Source organism: Lampris incognitus, chromosome 1 (assembly GCF_029633865.1).
Source record: "Lampris incognitus isolate fLamInc1 chromosome 1, fLamInc1.hap2, whole genome shotgun sequence".
NCBI lineage: Eukaryota > Metazoa > Chordata > Actinopteri > Lampriformes > Lampridae > Lampris > Lampris incognitus.
The window spans coordinates 124,868,912-124,890,066 of record NC_079211.1 but is presented as its reverse complement, the minus strand read 5'-3'; the positions used below and the strand labels follow the sequence as shown (position 1 = coordinate 124,890,066).

The window sequence follows — 21,155 nt, the reverse complement described above, 5'->3', positions numbered from 1 at the left end:
CTGATAGGAAAAGAGTGTCCCGGCTGTCATGTCTTAGGCCATCATGTAAGAGGTGGATCCGACTGAGAATTCTTTCTATTGATTTTTGTGATCGTGTGATCTAGCTCCAGTCCAACTCTGTCAAAAGAGATACAGAGTGAGAAATTAAGAATTAGCATATATATATATATATATATATATATATATAAAACTTTGATAAAAGAAACAGTCAATGGTAGGGATAGTGCTCGACAAATACGGAGCAAAATAATCCAGTTAGTCAAGTAAAATATATATATATATATATATATATATATATAAAACATGCTTTTATAAGAGTATACAAGATTTGCAAGTCCATATCATATTACATTCTGACGGAAGCTCATTTCTCCCCCTGCACAGATGAAAAAGGCAAACTTGCAACTGAATGGTGTGTTGCCCCAATATTTGCAAATGCAATGATTAGGGTGACCAATTACTAAATGAGCATACCATCATGCAGCTGTTTTCAGCTCATCAGCTCCTAAGATGGTAAGTTTTTACAAGCAATTGTCGGTTCTCAACAGACAGACCAGAACAGAAAAGCTCCTTCAGATCCCATCATGCTGCCCTCTCTCCAACATGACAGACAACTGTGCTGTTGAAGCCCACTGGACTTTGTACCTGAAGGTCAGCTGTTGCCATTCTGTTGTGACAAAGGATCACAGAAAACACTTTCTTCGAGGTTTAGGGAGGTGAATTGTGTTGACCTTTGTGTGCCCCAGGTCAAAACCATAGCCTCTGCTCTTTGGCAAGACCCCTTTTTCAATGAGCTAAAGGCTGAAGTTGGAATCAAAGTCCTCCTCTCTTTCACCACTGAAAAGGAGCCTCATTGTTGTGGTTACACCGCCCCGAGCTGCCTCCCCGGCACGTTCAAGCCACTCCCCCAGCTCAGACGTGCCGGAAACATCCGAGCGCTCGGCTCGCGCTCTGAGACGAGCGCTGCACTGCACCAGGTGTTTGCCATCATCCATCAGGCACACCTGTGGCAATCAGGCAGCCTTCTACAAGAAGCCTCCCAGAACGTCTCTCAGTGCTTCGACGTACTGAATCCTGCGGTGAAGTTCTGATAAGCCCTCCAGCCTTCCTTGCTTTCTGTTTATTCCCCAGTGTCTTATCTTCGTGTCTCTATTTCCTCCCAAGACTCTCCCTCCGCGATTTCCACGGCTCCCCGCGTCTCCCTCGTCCCCAGCGACCTTCACGTTTCTCCCCGGACCTCTCCTGCGATCTCCCCCCTTGTTCCTCTATCTGGACCCCTCCTTTCGGACTCGACTTCCCGGATCTCGGACCTGGACTTTCTCGGACAACCCCTCTTGGATCACGGACTGGACTTTCTCGCCAGGTGCACGCACATTTCTTCAACACCTCCTGGTCATTTACATACCGCACCACACATTGGCTAAAAACACCCACACATAGTTATACACGCAAACCACGGGACACCACACATAGTTTATTCACACATCCCACTAACAGAACGCCTTTTTTTCACCATACATCTCCCTCCCACAATAAAACTCCCCTTTGTAGACTTAGAAGTCATCTCGTGTCTGTCTGTCTTGGGTTTCGCCACACGGGTCAGGTTCTGGTGCGCGAGCATAACAGAACGTCGAAGCCATTATGGACCCAGGCAAACCCAAGGAGCGGACGGTCCCTGTGACGCCCCTGAGCCCCGTCCCCCTAGAGGCAGTAGCAAGAAGTCACAGTTGCCAACTTGCCTCTCTCTGCTCAGAGCTTACTACTGCCTCCACCCGTGTCACCGGAGAGATCAGCGATCTTCAGTCCGGCTCCCAGGCCGCGACGAGCACGTTAGATGCCCTCACCGCGCAGATCGCTGCACTCTCCACAGCGGTCTCCAGGATGAGCGACCACCCTGCCCTGGCCTCGGTCTCTGCCCCCAGCTCGGCCTCCGGTTTCCCCGTTCCTGGTCCCGACGTTCCCCCTCCGAGTCAACCCCCACTGGACCCCCGGTGCGAGCCTAACCTCCCCTGCCCCAAGGCCTTCGGTGGGGAGTTCGAGCTGTGCAGGGGTTTCCTTGGTCAGTGTGAGCTCCTGTTCAAACACCAGCCAGCTAGGTATAGGACAGGAGAGACCAAGGTAGCCCTTGTCATGTCCCTCCTCACCGGCAAAGCCCTCAGCTGGGCCATAGCGGCGGTAGGCCATACCGAGCAGCTCGCCTCGGACTATGGTGCCTTCCCCCGCGAGTTCAATCTGGTGTTCGACCACCCAGCTGACGGGCAGGACGCTGCCGGCCGCCTCCATTCCATCCAACAGGGAGCCAGTTCGGTGGCAGAGTATTCCCTGGAGGTAAGGATACTCGCGGCAGACAGTGGGTGGGATGACACTGCGCTCAAGAGCGCGTACAGGAGGGGGCTGAGCGAGCCCATCAAAGATCTTATCGTTCGGGACCGCCCTGCCTCCTTCAACGAGCTCGTCGCCCTCCAGATGGACGAACGGCTGCGGGAGCGGCGCCAGGAACGCGCCCCGCGCGCTGGCCCCTCCCATAGACCAACCCCCGTCCGTCCTACCGGTGCCTTCCCTGGGTCAGCGTCCCGTGGGCTCTCTCCACCCTCGCAACCCTGGGTGGCTTCTGGATCCAGGCCGGAGGAGGAGCCCATGCAGTTGGGTCGGTCACGGCTCCCGCTGGAAGTTAGGGAGCAGAGGATGCATGGCCACCTCTGCCTCTACTGCGGGAGGTCGGGCCACTATATCAAGGCCTGCCCGACTCGCCCAAAAAGACCCGGCTCACTAGTGAGGGGTGTCCTAGTGAGTCTGACGACCCTTCCTCTGCCCCAGCCCAAGAAGGAGCACAACCACCTCTTTTCGGTCACTCTCACCTGGGGTAACCGCTCATTGTCTGTTGGTGCACTCCTGGATTCGGGGGCGGACGAGTGTTTGATGGACACCTCGCTGGCCCGGCAGGCCGGCATTCCACTCGTCCCCCTAGACACAGCCCAAGCCCTAGATGGACGTTCACTAGGTAAAATCACACACAGCACTGCTTCCCTCACCCTCACTCTTTCGGGTAATCACGTGGAAGCTATCCGTTTCTTGGTTTTGCGCGCCCCTGGTGTTAGGAAGACCGTGGTTGGAACGGCACGATCCCCACATCTCTTGGTCTACTGGGCGGATTTTGGGTTGGAGCGTTGCGTGTCATGCCAACTGCCTCCGCTCCGCCCACTCCCCGTCCAGCGGCCTCAGACCCGTGCCTCCTCCCACGGATCTCACTGGTGTTCCTTCCATTTATCACGATTTAGTCCCTGTATTTAGTAAAGACGGTGCACTTTCCCTCCCCCCTCACCGTCCCTATGATTGTGCCATAGATCTCTTTCCCGGGGCCGCCCTTCCCACCGGTCGGTTGTATAACCTCTCCGTCCCAGAGAAGGAGGCTATGCGCAATTATATCAGAGTCCCTGGCCTCAGCAATCCTAAGGCCCTCGTTTTCCCCGGTGGCGGCGGGCTTTTTTGTGGCAAAGAAGGAGGGCAGCCTGAGGCCTTGCATAGATTATCGAATGTTAAATGATATCACGGTGAAAAATAAATATCCACTCCCCCTTATGAGTTCCACGTTCGAGCCACTCACTCACGCCACGGTGTTCACGAAGCTGGACCTGCGCAGCGCGTACCACCTGGTGCGCATCCGGGAAGGGGATGAATGGAAGACGGCCTTCAACACCCACCTAGGGCATTTCGAGTACCTCGTTATGCCCTTCGGCTTCACCAACGCCCCGGCCGTCTTCCAGGCATTGGTCAACGACGTGCTCCGGGACATGCTGAACACGTTCGCGGTGGTGTACCTGGATGACATACTCGTGTTCTCCAGGACTGAGGAGGAACACCACCAGCATGTCCGCCTGGTCCTCCAACGGCTGCTGGAGAACAGGCTCTTCGTGAAATCCGAGAAGTGCGTGTTCCACTCCGCCTCCGTGGAGTTCCTTGGCCACATCGTGGAGAAGGGGCTCGTCCGCACTGACTCCAGGAAGACCCGAGCGGTGGAGGAGTGGGCACGGCCCACCAACAGGACGCAACTCCAGCGCCTCCTGGGGTTTGCAAACTTCTACCGGCGCTTCATCAGGGGGTTCAGCCGTGTGGCCGCCCCCCTCACTGCACTCACCTCCAACCTCCGCCCCTTCTCCTGGACCTCGGAGGCGGAAGCCGCCTTCTTGGCCCTGAAGAGGCTGTTCACAACGGCTCCGGTGCTCGCCCACCCGGACCCGTGCAGACAGTTCATCGTGGAGGTGGACGCATCGGACACGGGCATCGGAGCCGTCCTCTCCCAGCGGTCGGAGGAGGACCAGAAGATCCACCCGTGCGCCTTCTTCTCCCGGCGTTTCAGTCCTGCGGAGAAGAATTATGACATCGGCAACAGGGAGTTGCTGGCCGCCCTAGAGGAGTGGAGACACTGGCTGGAGGGAGCAGGGCAGCCGTTCATCGTATGGTCCGATCACAAAAACCTGACCTTCGTACGGACGGCTAAGAGGCTCAACCCCAGGCAGGCGCGCTGGGCTCTTCTTCAGGCGGTTCGACTTCACCCTCACCTACCGCCCGGGCACCAAGAACGTCAGGGCAGACGCCCTCTCCCGTCTGTTTCCCGAGGGGTCCCCTGACGCCCCAGACACCATCCTTCCCCCGGCCCGGGTGGTGGGCGCCGTCACCTGGGCCATCGAATCAGTGGTGAGAAGGGCCCAGCGCGCCCATCCCGACCCAGGCAATGGACCGCGGAACCGGCTATTTGTGCCTCCCTCTGTCCGGCCCCAGGTGCTGGAGTGGGGCCACTCCAACCATCTTGCCTGCCACCCCGGTGTCTACCGAACGGCGGCCTTCATCCGCAGGGGTTTCTGGTGGCCCACCATGGAGGCAGACACCAGAGAGTTCGTGGCAGCCTGCACCATCTGCGCCCGCAGCAAGGCTCTCCATCGCCCTCCAGTAGGTCTCCTGTGCCCCCTTCCTGTCCCCGGCCGACCTTGGTCCCACATTGCCTTGGACTTTGTAACTGGCCTCCCCGTGTCCCAAGGCAATGACACCATCCTGACCATTATCGACCGGTTTTCCAAGGCCGTCCATTTTGTTGCCCTCACCAAACTCCCCTCTGCAGCCGAGACGGCGGACCTTCTCGTCTCCCACGTCGTCCGACCTCATGGGATTCCCCTGGACATTGTCTCTGACCGTGGTCCCCAGTTCACTTCGAAGGTATGGCAGGCCTTCTGTAAGGGGATTGGGGCCACGGTCAGCCTCTCCTCCGGGTATCACCCCCAGACCAATGGGCAGGCAGAGCGGGCCAATCAAGCCCTGGAGGCGGCTCTGCGTTGCGTTACCACCAGCAACCCCGCCTCCTGGAGCAAGTACCTGCCCTGGGTGGAGTACTCGCTCAACTCCATGGAGAGTTCGGCTACCGGTTTGTCCCCCTTCGAGTGTTCCCTTGGCTATCAACCCCCTCTGTTCCCCCATCAGGAGTTGGAGGTGGCGGTCCCGTCCACGAGGGCCCATCTCCGCCGATGTCGGCGCGTTTGGAAGACCGCCCGGGCCGCTATGTTGCAAGCTACAGAGCGGGCCCGGCGCAGCGCCAACCGGCGGAGAGTGCCGGCCCCCGCTTATCGACCTGGCCAGAGGGTATGGCTCCTGGCCCGGGACCTGCCCCTCCCTACCCTCAACCGGAAGCTGGCTCCCCGCTACGTCGGTCCCTACACCATCGACCGCATCGTCAACCCTTCGGCGGTGCGTCTCCATCTCCCTACCTCACTCAAGATCCATCCCGTCTTCCATGTCGCGCGCCTCAAACCGGTAGCCACCAGCCCCCCGTCTCCCCCTGTCCAAGCTCCTCCACCCCCCAGGGTCCTCGACGGTGGTGACATGGTCTGGGATGTCGACCAGCTGCTCGCCGTACGCCGCCGGGGGCGTGGGTACCAATACCTGGTGGACTGGGTTGGCTATGGGCCCGAGGACCGCAGCTGGGTTCCCCGGTCCTACCTGGCCGACCCCGCACTCCTGGAGGAGTTCTATCGGGCCAACGCCATCGGACGGTCGCCCGGTGTCTCCCGTAGGAGGGGGGGTCCTGTTGTGGTTACACCGCCCCGAGCTGCCTCCCCGGCACGTTCAAGCCACTCCCCCAGCTCGGACGTGCCGGAAACATCCTAGCGCTCGGCTCGTGCTCTGAGACGAGCGCTGCACTGCACCAGGTGTTTGCCATCATCCATCAGGCACACCTGCGGCAATCAGGCAGCCTTCTACAAGAAGCCTCCCAGAACGTCTCTGTGCTTCGACGTACTGAACCCTGCGGTAAAGTTCTGACAAGCCCTCCAGCGTTCCTTGCTTTTCTGTTTATTCCCCAGTGTCTTATCTTCGTGTCTCTGTTTCCTCCCAAGACTCTCCCTCCGCGATTTCCACGGCTCCCCGCGTCTCCCTCGTCCCCAGCGACCTTCACGTTTCTCCCCGGACCTCTCCTGCGATCTCCCCCCTTGTCCCTCTACCTGGACCCCTCCTTTCGGACTCGACTTCCCGGATCTCGGACCTGGACTTTCTCGGACAACCCCTCTTGGATCACGGACTGGACTTTCTCGCCAGGTGCACGCACATTTCTTCAACACCTCCTGGTCATTTACATACCGCACCACACATTTGCTAAAAACACCCACACATAGTTATACACGCAAACCACGGGACACCACACATAGTTTATTCACACATCCCACTAACAGAACGCCTTTTTTTCACCATACATTTCCCTCCCACAATAAAACCCCCCTTTGTCGATTTTGAAGTCATCTCGTGTCTGTCTGTCTTGGGTTTCGCCACACGGGTCAGGTTCTGGTGCGCGAGCATAACACTCATCTCCGAAAGAGATGAAGATGAACTTTAATGCAGCACAGCATGCACAGAGAAGCCTAAACACGAGAGCACCGAGACACTAATAAGTCAACCAAGTAGCATTTCAAAGCATTTAGCTTCACCATTGACTTCTCAATATTTTTACTGTTTGTTGCCTAGTGCAAAGTTATTCAAGTTGGGAGTAGCTATTTCTAGACTTGCAATCCTGGTTTGCACTTTTAAAATGACAAGGAAAGTGGTATTCATAAGGAAAATGCTCAGCAAAAGGGGAGACTCCAAACACATAAGAAATTACAATTAAAGGAAATTCAATAACCTTATGCACCTTCCTTGATTTTAGCGAGAAACAGAAATATTTCCAGAAGTAAATGAACAGATAGTGTCCGATATATAGAATGAAGCACCCTCACTAAACCATGACCATTGATAGAAACTACGATGGTGGGGGCCCAGTCTTCGTTACGCTGCTCTAAAAAATTAGAATAATGAATTACGAAAGGACAGCGCAAAAGAAAGGGACAAGGGAAATAAAAGGCAGAATCACTTCAGAGGAATTGATTGTAAAAGAGTGAGGAAGGGAGGAACACAGGGATGGAAACAGAAAGGGAACAAAAATAAAATTGAGAGGGAAAAAGAATGAGTGGGTGAGTGAAAAGCGCAAGAGAGTAAGAGAGAACAAGAGAGGGTGAGTGAAAGAGTGAGAGAATGAGTGAGTGAGCAAGAGAGAGAGAGCGAGTGGATGAGTGAGTGAAAGAGAGAGAACAAGAGAGAGAGAGAGGGAGAAAGTGAGTGAGTGAGTGAGTAAGGGAGGGAGGGAGGGAGGGAAGTAGAACAAGAGAGCAGTTATGGCTGATGTGAGTGTTATCATCAGCTCTCGTTCTCAGCATGGAATCTATAATGGGAAAATCAACCTCTCTGACTCCTGTGTAATTGGATTTGCCGGGTCTCGTGCTGAATCAGAGCCCAGTGGGTAGCACAAAGCTTGTTAAGATTGGACAAGCATTGCTGGGCTACCGGTCTGGGGCAGAGGCGGGGCTAAGACAGAGGTAGCCTTGACAACTTTTCTGGAGTGAAGAGTGAATAATTCAGATGGTTTGAACACTGAACTGATCATCCATTAGGCCTACTTTACAGAAGGCTACCAATACCACCAGAAATTGAGTGAAACCTGATCTTTGCTCACATTTAGGTCATCAGGCCAAGGAAAATAGACACCTGCATTTCCCCAGAGGGTGTGTGTGTGTGTGTGTGTGTGTGTGTGTGTGTGTGTGCGCGCGCGCGTGCGCGTGTGCGTGTGCGTGTGCATATGCGTTACCTAGTTACAGAGGTAAACAAGACATTCTTCATTCCACCCAGTTTTTCCTTCAAGTTGCAGGTATCTGAAGGTGCAGTCATTTTGTATGTACAAGCTAAACCATTGGATTCTAGACTTAATATTCAGTAGAATTTCTAAATACCTTTTAATAAAATAATGTAATATAGTTCTGATTTTTTTTTTTGCACATTCAAACAACTTTGGAAAACAATCTGGACTCAGTCTCCTATTGTTACTACAGAATTCCCAAAAAGCTTTTTAAGCTGAAAAGATATTTGCAGAAAAAAAAACAACTGAATAAGTATTCTCTCCCAAGAGTCAAACAAAATATAGTCTTGTTCTTTCTTTCATCTTCATTTCCACCATCCCACTGAGTAACATTGCCAGACCTGTTATTCTGGGTATTGCTCCTTCATTGAAGACCACTCAGTTATTTGAAAAGACTTTTTATGAACATTATCAAATCATTGCCATACTTCTGAATGACACTTGGACTGACCTGAATTCTTAATTACTGTTTTCTGATCAACCTTTCCAACCAAGCGGGAAACCTCTATGATAACAGAAGCTTGGCATCAAATCAATGGTCTTTTTATAGAGACACACTGGCAGCTCTGAACACCCTGTGAAACTATGGTGCTGACCCAACACTGTTATACTGAGTAACAAAGCAATTGGTAATTGGTAAGTAATGTATACGTCTATCAAAGATCAGTAACCAGACCTATGCTCCTCCAGAGTGGTAGAGGAGGCTGCAGGATTGTGGTTCTTGAGAGAGAGGGAGAGAGAGAGAGAGAGGAGCCCAAGAAAATAGATGCTTGAATTCGCCTGGATTGGATCTTGTTTCTGCATCTTTATGTTACCATCACTAGAGCAGTAGAGACGCAGGTAAGCACTGAGTAAGATCACCTTGCCCCTCCACCTACCACAACATGAATGATTAAGCAGCCAGCCCACAGTGCCCTGAGCCTGACTCAGGATGCTGTGGAGGAGAGTGCAGGTAGACGGCAGCATCGGCCCCTGTGGCGCTGGATGCTCTGGATGAATGAGCTCGTAACGCAAACAGGGGTAGGAAGACAGCGGATGCAGTTCTAGCTTACTACAAATTGGACTTTTGCCACGTATATGTCAATAATCCATCACTAACACAGGCAGTGATTTTCTCCATGTGAGCAGACATGAGAGGACCCCCTGTATTTGTCTAACTTCTCTGGAAAGAGAAACGCCTGTGTCAGTTTCAACCCTATTTGAGAGTCTACAAAGGATTACTGGCAAATACAATTTCCAACATGCAGGTAGGAGTCTGGTCATAATACATCATTTCATAGTTTTAGATCAACTTGTTGTTCCCTCGTGTTTGCCTCTGTTATTATGTTCATCCTTTTGTTCTCACCAAGGATTTTTTTTCCTTGATTTTGGATGTCACGAATCTGTTAAAACAGTGTTTCAGAGAGGAGGGAGTAACACTGCTCCGTGTGTGTAGCTATTATGTCTGTGGCACAGAGGCCCAGTCAGTAGAAGCCACAACAGCGTACTTATGACTGAGATGGGGCCCCACTGCTAGTTGCTGGGACCGAAAAGGGCATCTCTGGGGTCAAGTGGAGATATTGCCAACATGAGGGATAATGTAAAGCTGAATCTGTAATTCCTGAGAGAGAGAGAGAGAGAGAGAGAGAGAGAGAGAGAGAGAGAGAGAGAGAGAGAGAGAGAGAGAGAGAGAGAGAGGCTTTCATGCCACTGGCTCAGGCTGCTGCTGTGTCTCTCCAGCAGCCCGCCCCTCCCTCCCCTTCCTCCAACCCTGCCTCCATTTCTCACAGAGTTGAGCTCAGTCTCAGGCAACACTGACACTCTAGACCAAGATGAGGGACCATCTCTTAATTGAAATACAATTGGTTGTGCTCTGAGCTTGCAAGACCGTTCACCTGATCTGACAAAGGCTTAGTGGGTTCATTACATAATCATTCTTTCCACTCTTCAGATTTGACTCTCTCAATTGATCAATTAACATTGCAGAATACAGCCCACTTGTTGCATGTTAGATAAAGCCGAGACCCGGAAATGTGTGTGGGTTTTCCATGCAGACAGGTTTTCGTGTGGTCATTTCTTGCTTCATCTCATCCTTTTTTTTCTCCTCCTGGAATAAGGGATGCCATTGAGTTTGATATTAAAGTTTTACCCTGGCTGTTTAAACACAGTGACATGTACACTGGTAATATTCATTTTTGTAACTTTGTTTGAAAAAAAAAAATCAAATACCTGCGAGAAAACCAGGCAGAGCAGAGAGAAAAGCAGCAGAGTATAACAAATCCTTAGGTATTAAAGCAAAACCTAAAAAAACCCCAAAATAAAACAAAACATTAGTATCACCAGCAGTGGTCATTATTGAACCTCTTAAGTGGTGCTTATCAGTTCATGATATTACTTGCAATACTGTATGGCATATCCCTGTCACGCTGTCCCTGAGTATTGTCTGCCTGCGCTGGCTTGAGGGAAGTTTGTTCCCATGAAGAAAGGGGGTGTCACAGATACCCCACACCAGCACCACTACCATCACATTGCCAGATTGATTCTGACGTCTCAAATAGGGCTTCTTCAATGATATTGTTCACCTGTCTCATTGGCTTAAAGTGGGGTGGGGGGGCTATGGGAAGGGGGTCGGGTGAGGGTTATTGGTGGGGACACGGGGTGAGGGGTATTGTTGAGGAGAGGGGTGAGACCATCAGGGGGTGGGGGGCTGACAGGTGGAAAAAAAACTCTCATCCGACTAGCCTCCTCTATCCTTCCATGGGGCCCTATGTGAGCAAAGTAATGAAGTCCAAATTACAGCACAGGATTGCTTAGAACAAGCCTCTATTGTTCACCCCAAGGGCACACTAAATGAGTGTCACAGCAAGCAGCGGGGCACAGACCGTTACTGCACTATTTAGTCTGTCCTGTTGTCTCAAGACGGCCCCGTTTCAGAGGTTCTCAGATCAGACAAATACTGCCCCCCTCCTCACCCCCCTCCTTTACCCTCACCCTTCCTCTGTACAACAAACCTACCCCCTCTCCTCACCCCAAAATAGGCCAAATCTCCTCTATTGTGTTTCGACTGCCTAGTGTGAAATTCACTGTGACGTTAAATGTTTTCTAATGAATAATTACTGAATGGATATGCAGGGGGAATATGTGTAATGGATTGTAGACTGCATTTTAAAAACGTCTTTTTTGTCTCTGCTCCGTGGTATTTACAGGACAAAAACACTTGGCCTTTCTCAGAAGAAATGAGGGCTACGGAAAGGGAGGGGCCGAGGGAGGGTGGACCGAGGGCTTTGTGTCAATTAGATCCAATGGATTATCTTTTTTAATGTTTTTACAGAGAGTGTTGAGAATCAAAGAACTTCTGCTTCCAAAGGAGAGAGAAAAAAAATGCAAAACCAACAAAAGCTGTGAAAACCTTTGGTCCAAGTGTTGGTGTCGAGAATGCAAAACAGATTGGTGGAATTTTTCCCACTATGCTTAAATGTGCCGCTGTTTTGGGCTCCCCCGATTCCATTTGCACAGTGTGTTGTGTTTGGTTGGTGTGTCAGCCCTAGTGATCTATGGGCCGTCAGCCAAGGTCCTCATGTGCTCTGTAGCGATCATTAGCTTCTCTCTGTTTCCCTGCACAAGCGCAGGCCCTTTCTTCAAAGCCACATAAGACCTCTGCACCTCTTATTTCAATAGAACTGACAAGAACCGTGTTTGCGCCTTTGCTGGTGCTTTTTTAGCACAGTGCTCCCCTATAGAGCTGTTCCTTCATGTGTTGATTCTTCCAGTCAAAGTGGCAAAATGGAAGTCTGGGAATTTCAAATATGATTGTCCTGCATGTAAAATGTGATACAATTGTTGTCAATATGTGTGGCGCTCTTTGCTTTAGTAAAAACAAACAAACAAAAAAAACCAGGTACTGGAAAACATGATGAGATTTTGAAGGAAGCAATCTAAAATGTGATTTCTGCATATAATGTACTGAGCATATAATCCATTGAACCATTGTGTTAAAAATACAGAACTCTGCACAATGTTGCATCAAAGTGCAGGAATTAAACACTCACATACTGAGAGTTGGTTACTGCTACTTCATTAAGGCCTTGCACTTAATTACATTTATTAACATCCTTGATGTTACTTGGTGCTCAGGGTCAGCTGGACATGGAGGGGGCCCTGATTGCCAGGGATCGAGTTGGCATCCAGGACTTTGTCCTTCTGGATGAGACCACAGAGACAGCCTTCCTCAATAATATGAGGAAACGCTTCAATGGAGACCTAATTTATGTGAGCCTGGAGAGGACCATTCAAATGTTGTTCAAAATGTTTGGGCATCTGTAAAATCAATGTACCTTTAACACCTTCCCTTTCCCGATACTTGTAGACCTACATTGGCACTCTCTTAGTGTCTGTCAACCCATACAAAGAGCTGGATATCTACAACAAGAAGCAAATTGATCTCTACATGGGTGTGAACTTTTTTGAGCTTCCCCCGCACATGTGAGTGTATATAAGAGAATGACATATTCATTACATGTATCTCTGTACACAAGTCTGTGTGCATCGTTGGTCCGTGTGATTGTTGGTATGAGTGAACACATGAATTTAAAGTGTGTTTCACAAACTGTTTGTTGCACAGTGCACACACACACACACACACACACACACACACACACACACACACACACACACACACACACACACACACACACACACACACACACATCTGACTCAAGTGGGAAATCGTCGTGATTAAAAATCATGTTCTGCAATCTGGAGGACAGTTCACCTTTGAAATGGGTGTAATTGCTTTGTATGCATTCAGCTATGCCCTGGCGGACAATGCGTACCACACCATGCTGACGGAGCTCAACAATCACTTCATCCTGATTTCTGGTGAGAGCGGAGCAGGGAAGACAGAAGCCTCCAAGAAGATTCTGCAGTATTATGCTGTCAGCTGTCCAAGCACCACTCTACTGGATACTGTCAGGGACAAGATGCTCATGTCCAATCCTGTCCTAGAGGTCTGATAGTTACCCTTGCATGTCATTTTACCTACAAAACTACAAAAGCATTTGCTACTCAATATGTGGCTCCATTTCCTTAAAAAGATCTAGTAGTAACATACATACTATATGTATACATACTACATATATAGTATATTATACCATATTATGATATATGTTGATGTCTTTGACAGGCTTTTGGCAATGCTAAAACACTAAAGAATGACAATTCAAGTCGGTTTGGAAAGTATATGGATATTCAGTTTGACAGCCAGGTGAGGATCAAGACTTTCTGGTTATAGTCTGTCTCTGCTAGTTGTAGAGTTTCTGTCTTAAGGAGTATGATATTTACAGGGTAATGCAGTTGGAGGACATATTCTGAATTACCTTCTGGAGAAGTCCAGGGTGGTCCATCAAAACCACGGGGAGAGGAACTTCCACATCTTCTATCAGCTGGTGGAGGGAGCAGAGGAAGACCTGCTGCACCAATTTGGGCTGCAGAGAGACTGCAAGCACTACAACTACCTAATACAAGTATGCACAACACCACCTTGTTATGGGCTCAGGTTGCCACCCCAAAATGCTTAGCTTTGACCACTTATTACTGTAAACTCCTAATAAGACACATTAGCCCCTAGCTAACGGGTCTGACCCTTTAGCCGAGCTGTTAGCGATGTCGCCTTGTGATGCAGTACACTCGTATCAAATCCCGCACCGGGCAAGAAAATAACCGGTTACATTGGTGGCAGCGGTGGGATCCGGAAGTGTGCAGATCCTCAGAAGTCTCTTCGGAGCGCGGGAATAACAAAGCGCGAGGTCGCGCTTCCGGGAGAGGGTGACGACTGTAAACTCGTAATAAGACACGTTAGTCCCCAGCTAACGGGTTTGACCCTTTAGCCGAGCGGTTAGTGATGTTGCCTTGTGGTGCAGTACACCTCGTATCGAATCCCGCACCGAGCAAGAAAATAACCGGTTACATTACTATTATTTACTCTCTCCGACAGGGGGAATGTGCCATTGTGTCTTCCATCAATGACAAAAATGACTGGAAGACAGTCAAAAATGCACTGCAAGTCATTGACACTGATGAGATTAACACAAATGTAAGTTCATGGCTAAGACTGAGCGGTTTTAATTTCCGCTAATCACTTCTGACCGTTAGTATCACTGTGTTGTAATCCCACAACACAATCACAGCCGCTTCCTCATGTTTTTCTTCTTTTCTGTGCAGCACTTGTTCGGGGTCATTGCCTGTGTTCTTCACTTGGGGAATATTCAGTTTGAGTTGGACAATAAAGGCCACGCTACCTCGAACAGCAACGCGGAGTTGCGCTGGGTCTCAACGGTAAGCCTGTAGCCTAAATACATATCTTTTTAGATATTCAGTCATCATTACAAAACTGTCGAACAAAGTGTCTAACAAAAGGAGGGGACGCTTACTCCTTTTCTCTGTAGCTACTGGGAGTCAGTGCTCAGACACTTCAAGAAGGACTAACATACAGGAAGATTGAAGCCCAAAAAGATGAGGTGAAAATCGCCCTCCAGTTGCCATGGCCCCACCCTTTACTGACCGTAATGGAAGAGTGAAACTCGCGTTAGATTCCCTCCACGGCAGTTGAAAAATAATCGTGGTTTGTTTCACTGTTAAGGTCCTGAGCCCATTTACAACAGATCATGCGATCTATGTCAGGGACGCCCTCGCTAAAGCCATTTATGGACGGACATTCACCTGGCTTGTCGACAGGATAAACGTGTCCATTGAGAATAAGGTTAGCTTGAACTAATAGCCTACCTTAGAATAGACTGTTTAAACAAGACATTTTGGTAACAGTGTTGAATTTGTGTGATAATTAATTACCCTGGTTTCTTTCTCTGTATCATAATTTCTCCAAGGACCTCTCAAGGAAGACTGTTATAGGGCTTCTGGACATATATGGTTTTGAGGTTTTCTACGTAAACAGGTAAACAGTCATACACATTACATTAAGGCCAACATGGCGGCGGGCTATCTTTTACTCCAGGCCTGGTTTACAACGACCTTTTTTTTCTAAAGAGATTTCGTTTGTCGCTCATGTTCCTTACATTTGTAAAACGGACATATTGGCGATTGTGACTGAACTCGGCCAGTATGTGATAATCCTTTGCCTTTAAAGCTTTGAGCAGTTTTGCATAAACTACTGCAACGAGAAGCTGCAGCAGCTCTTCATTCAGCTGACACTCAAATCTGAGCAAGAGGAGTATGAGGCCGAGAATATTGAGGTAAACTCGCTTAAACTAACTTTACGTATTTATGACGAGCGAGAGTTTTTTCCCCCTCTCTTCTTTTTAACTTCATAGGGTGTGTTCACGCCAGGTGGCTGCTAAACACGAACATTTACGAACATTTTCTTTTCCATCCTCTAGTGGGAGCCGGTACAGTTCTTCAACAACAAGATCATCTGTGACCTGATAGAAGAGAGACACAGGGGCGTCATATCGATACTGGTGTGGACTGAGGAAATGAAATATGTAGTAAAAACCACGACAGCAGTTTATAAACCAGAAGATGGTACTCATTCACTCTTCTTTTTTTCTTTTTTTTAGGATGAGGAGTGTCTCAGACCAGGAGACGCCACAGACCTCACCTTTCTGGAGAGGCTGGAGGAGAAAATAGGAAATCACCCTCACTTTGTGACGTGAGTGAAATTATCTTTATTTTATAATTCAAAGGTTGATAGGCTTTCACAATCTAGTATGAGCACAACATCATCAACGAAAGAAGTAAAAAAAAAGATTTCGGAGAGGACGACCTTCATCAGGTTTTAATTCTCTTAATTACTGTAAATAATGTTGCAGTGTTTTTTGTGTTACTGTTTTGGCAATCGTACATTTGGTCATCAAGCAGTTACATTACATTGGTCATGTCGATACACTTATGTAATTCAAAACTTCACCACTTTGTACTCGGAAGCAAATCCATCCTTAGGCACTCTGCTGACTGACGGCTTGTTTCACCACAGTGAGCTGATGGAGGAAGAGGCTTAGGCTCTGTCCTTAATACCTCTCACTCTTCATCTGTCTGTCTCTCTCTACCTTACTGACTTCAGGCACAAGCTGGCTGACAAGATGACACGTAAGACTCTGGAGAGAGGAGACTTCCGCCTCCTGCATTATGCCGGGGAGGTGACCTACTGTGTTGTGGGTAAAAGAAACCACAATCTCAGACCCTGTGATCTGGCCCCTAAACCCTTATTATTTTCGACTGACAAATATACACGCACATCTTAAATCGTCCTTGTTTCTTATATTTCAGGTTTCCTGGACAAAAACAACGATCTCTTGTATAAAAACATAAAACATGTGAGTTTGCAAGACTGTTTAATATGTGAGACAACAAACAGATGGAAGGGAGACTCTTCCCGATTAGTTCCTTAATTATTAACTATCCTGTAGACTTACTGTAAATAATACAGGAGGGGAATGCAGTAAATTTGGTAAATGAGCCTTGAGTATCAACTTTATAGTTTGTGTCTGTGTGTGTTCGTGAGTGCCTGGTACACATGTCTGATTAACCTACACATGTGTATGATGTCTCATCCTCTCATAGCTGATGTGTCAATCTAAAAATGACATAGTGAGAGAATGCTTCTCCACCATAGATCCAGACAGCAGACGACGGCCAGAAACAGTGAGTTTTCCATAATATTTGTCTGCCCCATATCTCTCACCTTTGTCCCTTGTCTCACTGATGCCATTGATGTTGTTTGAAAGCAGTAGCCCTGGGCTATGTATGACTCAAACTTTAGGAGAAATACACAGCTGTAAAGCCACTGTGTTCGACTTCGTCTCTATTTAGTGCACCCATTGAAATGAAACAGAAGTTTTTCTCTGTCAGAGGCAGTCTTGTCTTTTTAATAAACCATATGTATCTGACAGATGAACTGTTAGGGATTATGACCCTCAGTCTGTGTCTGTAGGTGGCGACCCAGTTTAAGAGCAGCCTGCTGAAGCTGACAGAGATACTCATGGCCAAAGAGGCCTGGTATGTCCGCTGTCTCAAATCCAATGAGTCCAAGCAGCCAGGTACTGCAAAGAGCACAAATTCACTGCAGCAATTTTGTTAATGGTTGGGAATGTTAAATTCTGGGTAATTCATTTGCATTTCTTTCTTTCTTTCTTTCTTTCTTTCTTTCTTTCTTTCTTTCTTTCTTTCTTTCTTTCTTTCTTTCTTTCTTTCTTGTGTGTGTCTTTCTATATGCCTGCCATGCATATACACACATACACACCTATTCAAACTGACTCCCCACCTAGGTAAATTTGACGAGGCACTGATCAGGCACCAAGTGAAGTATCTGGGCCTGATGGAGCACCTCAGAGTCAGACGTGCGGGTTTTGCCTATCGACGCAAATTTGAGGTCTTCTTACAAAGGTACCAATTAAAATAATTCCTGTTTCATGTAGCTTTTACCTTCTTTTTAAGCTGAAAATATTTCTAAGTGGAGAAATTCCTCTAGGAAATTGACAATGTGTTGAGTATGTTGGTGTTTTGCTGTGTCTCATAGATATAAACCCCTGTGTCCAGCCACCTGGCCCCATTGGAGAGGAGTTCCTGCTGATGGAGTGGAAGTGCTGGTTCAACATTTGGGCTACCTGCCAAATGAGTACAAAATGGGACGGTGAGAGCAGCTCTTCCAAAACTATTCTTTGAATTCAGCAGATAAACTGTATGCAGTAATATATATCCAGGAATACCCATTGTACTTTATGAATTTGTTACAGAACCAAAATATTTATTCGATATCCAAGAACACTTTTTGCCACTGAAGATGCTTTTGAGAGAAGCAAACATGATCTAGGTGAGAACAAATCAGCTGTAAAAAAATGCATTATTCATCATTATTTGCAATGTGAGTCTAATATCATACTTTGAATTTGCAGCAACCCGGCTCCAGGCAAAGTATAGAGGATACAGGGCAAAAGGAGAATTCAAGAAACAGAAGGAAGCGGGTAAATGGCAGTAATCATGGCATTGATTAGGATGTACAGTATAATACTATGTACAATGTGTTATGATCATGTTTGGAGTAAAGAAAAAATAACATGCATCTTTTAATGTCTTGGTATCTCTTAGCCACCAAGATTGAAACTTGTTGGAGAGGAGTGCAGGCAAGAAAAGAGAGAGAGAAGAGAGCATGGGCAGTCAAAGTCATCAAGAAGTAAGGAAGAGGAGCAAACGCGCTTAATATCAAAATGACACAGGCCCTATCCATTGGCTGTTGTTACATTTTACATAAACAATATCTTACAACACATTTCAGATTTATCAAAGGATACATGACGAGACGGGAAGCAAAAACCACAGATAATTCTGAATACCTGGCATTTGTGAGACAAAGTTACTTGAACAGACTAAGAAACAATCTGCCAAGAACAGTTCTGGATAAAACCACATGGCTACCTCCTCCTCCTGTGTGTGAAGAGGTACAGGCATCTGTCAGCCTTATTAATTGTTCATTCATTTATTGTTTTAATGTAATGTCAAACTTGCTTTTTTGTTTGTTTGTTTGTTGGATCCCCCCAGACATCAGAGATATTGCATAAGCTTCACACTCGTCTCATGGTGAGGAGGTATGTGAGAAGAATCACCCCACCGCAAAAAGCACAGGTAATAGCAAAGCCAGTGGCTATATCAAGCACATTATCCTACCATGGATCAGCATGGGGCTTGTAAATTTGATCACCTTTATAATTCCCGCCCTGCCCAGTTACAGTTGAAAGTTATCACCAGTGCCATCTTCAAGGGGAAAAAGGACAGTTATCCACAAAGTGTTGCTCAGCCCTTCGTTGAGACCAGAATCAGTGAGTATAATTGCAGACATCTATGTAGACTTGCCATCTCTTTCAGTAACCAATTTTACACATTTCATATTCTTAGGTGAGCAGGATGTAAATATGAGGGTCCTGCAGATGATTCGCAACGAGCATATCAAGGTAGTTCGGGATTACAATTTCTACCTATGTCTACATAGAACAATCTAAGAGGCAATAAACGAAATAGCATTCCATCAAATACTGTTTGGCTTGTCTTGAATTCTCTGTTTCTGCAGTACAGTGTCCCGGTGATAAAGTACAACAGGAATGGCTTCAAACCGAGGCCACGACAGCTCATCCTCACCCAGACAGCTGCATATGTAATAGATGAGGCCAAGATCAGGCAGAGAGTATTGTACACCTCTTTAAAAGGTCAAAAAGATACAGTGGTTGTTATTCATAGGTGCTGAGGGGGATGTTTTTGTATCGTGCTAACAACTTAATAATGTCCATTGCTAATTTTAGGTATATCAGTCAGTAACTTGAGCGATGGCATCATTGTCTTCCACATAACATGTGAAGACCCAAAACAGAAGGTACTTTGATTATATTTGCATGCGTATTAGAGTTGAGAACAGAGAGATTTTGTAAATGTAAATGATCCAGCCTCACATCTAATCTTGGCCAAATTTAGATGTAGTGGAGACAAAACAAACTGATTTGAAGTAGGAAAACCAATGAACTTTTTGGGCAGGGTGCCCATGAAAACTTTCAGAATATTCATCCACATGTATGCTAACAAAGAGGAAAATCCTTTGGTTAATTTGTTTCATCTTTAAAGCCACTCGTCTCTGTGTAATTGATGAGGACACCATCCTATTCACTGCCATACATTTGCAGATATCCTGTTCCAGCTAACTAATATAACATAAAAGTAAATCTGACTTTTAAATCAAAGCTGGCCCACAAAAAAAATACTGAATGCTCGATACTGGCGGGACATTGAAATAATGTAGACTTTAAAACCTCAGCAATTGTGTTTAGAACCTCTTTTTGTTAGCCTAAAAGCTCTACTTCAGTATCTTCCAGTGTTATTGTCTGACTTGCACTTGACTAAAAGAAAGAATTTCAAACTTCACACACAAAATGCCCATTTTCATCAGAACAGAGCCAGTGTGAAGGTACAGATGTCAGTAGTAACATCAGTGTGTTACAGCCTAATTTTACAGACAATCACACAATGAAAATAGAATTTCCCTTTTTACCACGAGGACTCAAGAAAACCCCCTTTAAAAAAAACGGACTTTCAAATCATAAATTAGGTCCACTTCTTCCAATTAATTTTTTTCCGTGGTTGTTTTAGGGGGACCTTGTAATGCAGTGTGACCACCTCTTTGAGTTTTTGACCAAACTCGGTGTGGTTGCTAACAAGCAGAGCATCATCAAAGTAGTCCAGGGAAGGTATGTTGTTTTAAGTTCATTTTCTGGCAGTTGTTACCACCTGCCAAGAACACTGGGCTAAAATCATCGCGCATTTTTGCATTGACTTTCAGTATCAAGATTGAAATCCAAGCAGGTAAAGAGAGTGCTGTAGACTTCAGCACTGGCCAGGATCCCATGGTGTATAAAGCCAAAAATGGACACCTCATGGTGGTGAGCGACATCCATACGTGTGTGTGTGTGTGTGTGTGTGTGTGTGTGTGTGTGTGTGTGTGTGTGTGTGTGTGTGTGTGTGTGTGTGTGTGTATATATATATATATATATATATGTATGCCCTAGGCCAAAATCCATGGTCAGCACAAGGCAAATAATTTGATTGAAATTATCTTTGTCGCTGCAGGTGTCCACTCGAGCAAGGGCACGGTGACCTGCATAGAGCAGAGGCACAGACACACAAGAGGTACCTACATATTTCATCAGGGTGAGAGAGAGAGACCCCCAGGAAGAAGATGTACACTCTTACAGGATATAGACCCAAGCAACATCAGCACCAACATCAGCACCCTGAAAATCAAGACCCTGAATAAACCCCTTTTTTTGCTTTACAGTGATGACTGAAGATAACCTATGTAGCACAGCTCAACAAATCTGGTACTGACGTCTAACAGCCAGCGTCAGCTCTAGCAAGTACTTTCCAACATAAAAATGCAACATACTTTTTTAGGTTTTATATGTCACTTTTTCATTAT

The 21,155-nt window shown here is 47.3% G+C and overlaps 1 protein-coding gene across 1 annotated transcript; it reads left to right on the top strand.

Moving 5' to 3' along the window:
• Nucleotides 1-12,304: 12,304 nt before the first annotated feature.
• Nucleotides 12,305-20,833, top strand: myo1ha (myosin IHa). Its single transcript, XM_056302206.1, has 31 exons — nucleotides 12,305-12,457; nucleotides 12,555-12,670; nucleotides 12,996-13,194; nucleotides 13,371-13,451; nucleotides 13,531-13,710; nucleotides 14,181-14,279; nucleotides 14,408-14,521; nucleotides 14,632-14,703; nucleotides 14,826-14,945; nucleotides 15,070-15,137; nucleotides 15,330-15,435; nucleotides 15,580-15,660; nucleotides 15,760-15,851; nucleotides 16,263-16,357; nucleotides 16,469-16,515; nucleotides 16,763-16,843; nucleotides 17,133-17,238; nucleotides 17,467-17,584; nucleotides 17,718-17,831; nucleotides 17,935-18,011; nucleotides 18,094-18,162; nucleotides 18,287-18,371; nucleotides 18,474-18,636; nucleotides 18,737-18,820; nucleotides 18,921-19,014; nucleotides 19,091-19,146; nucleotides 19,263-19,398; nucleotides 19,492-19,562; nucleotides 20,330-20,427; nucleotides 20,520-20,619; nucleotides 20,807-20,833. Exons 1-31 carry the CDS (start codon nucleotides 12,305-12,307, stop codon nucleotides 20,831-20,833), a joined length of 3,102 nt encoding a protein of 1,033 aa, XP_056158181.1.
• The last annotated feature ends 322 nt before the right edge of the window (nucleotides 20,834-21,155 follow it).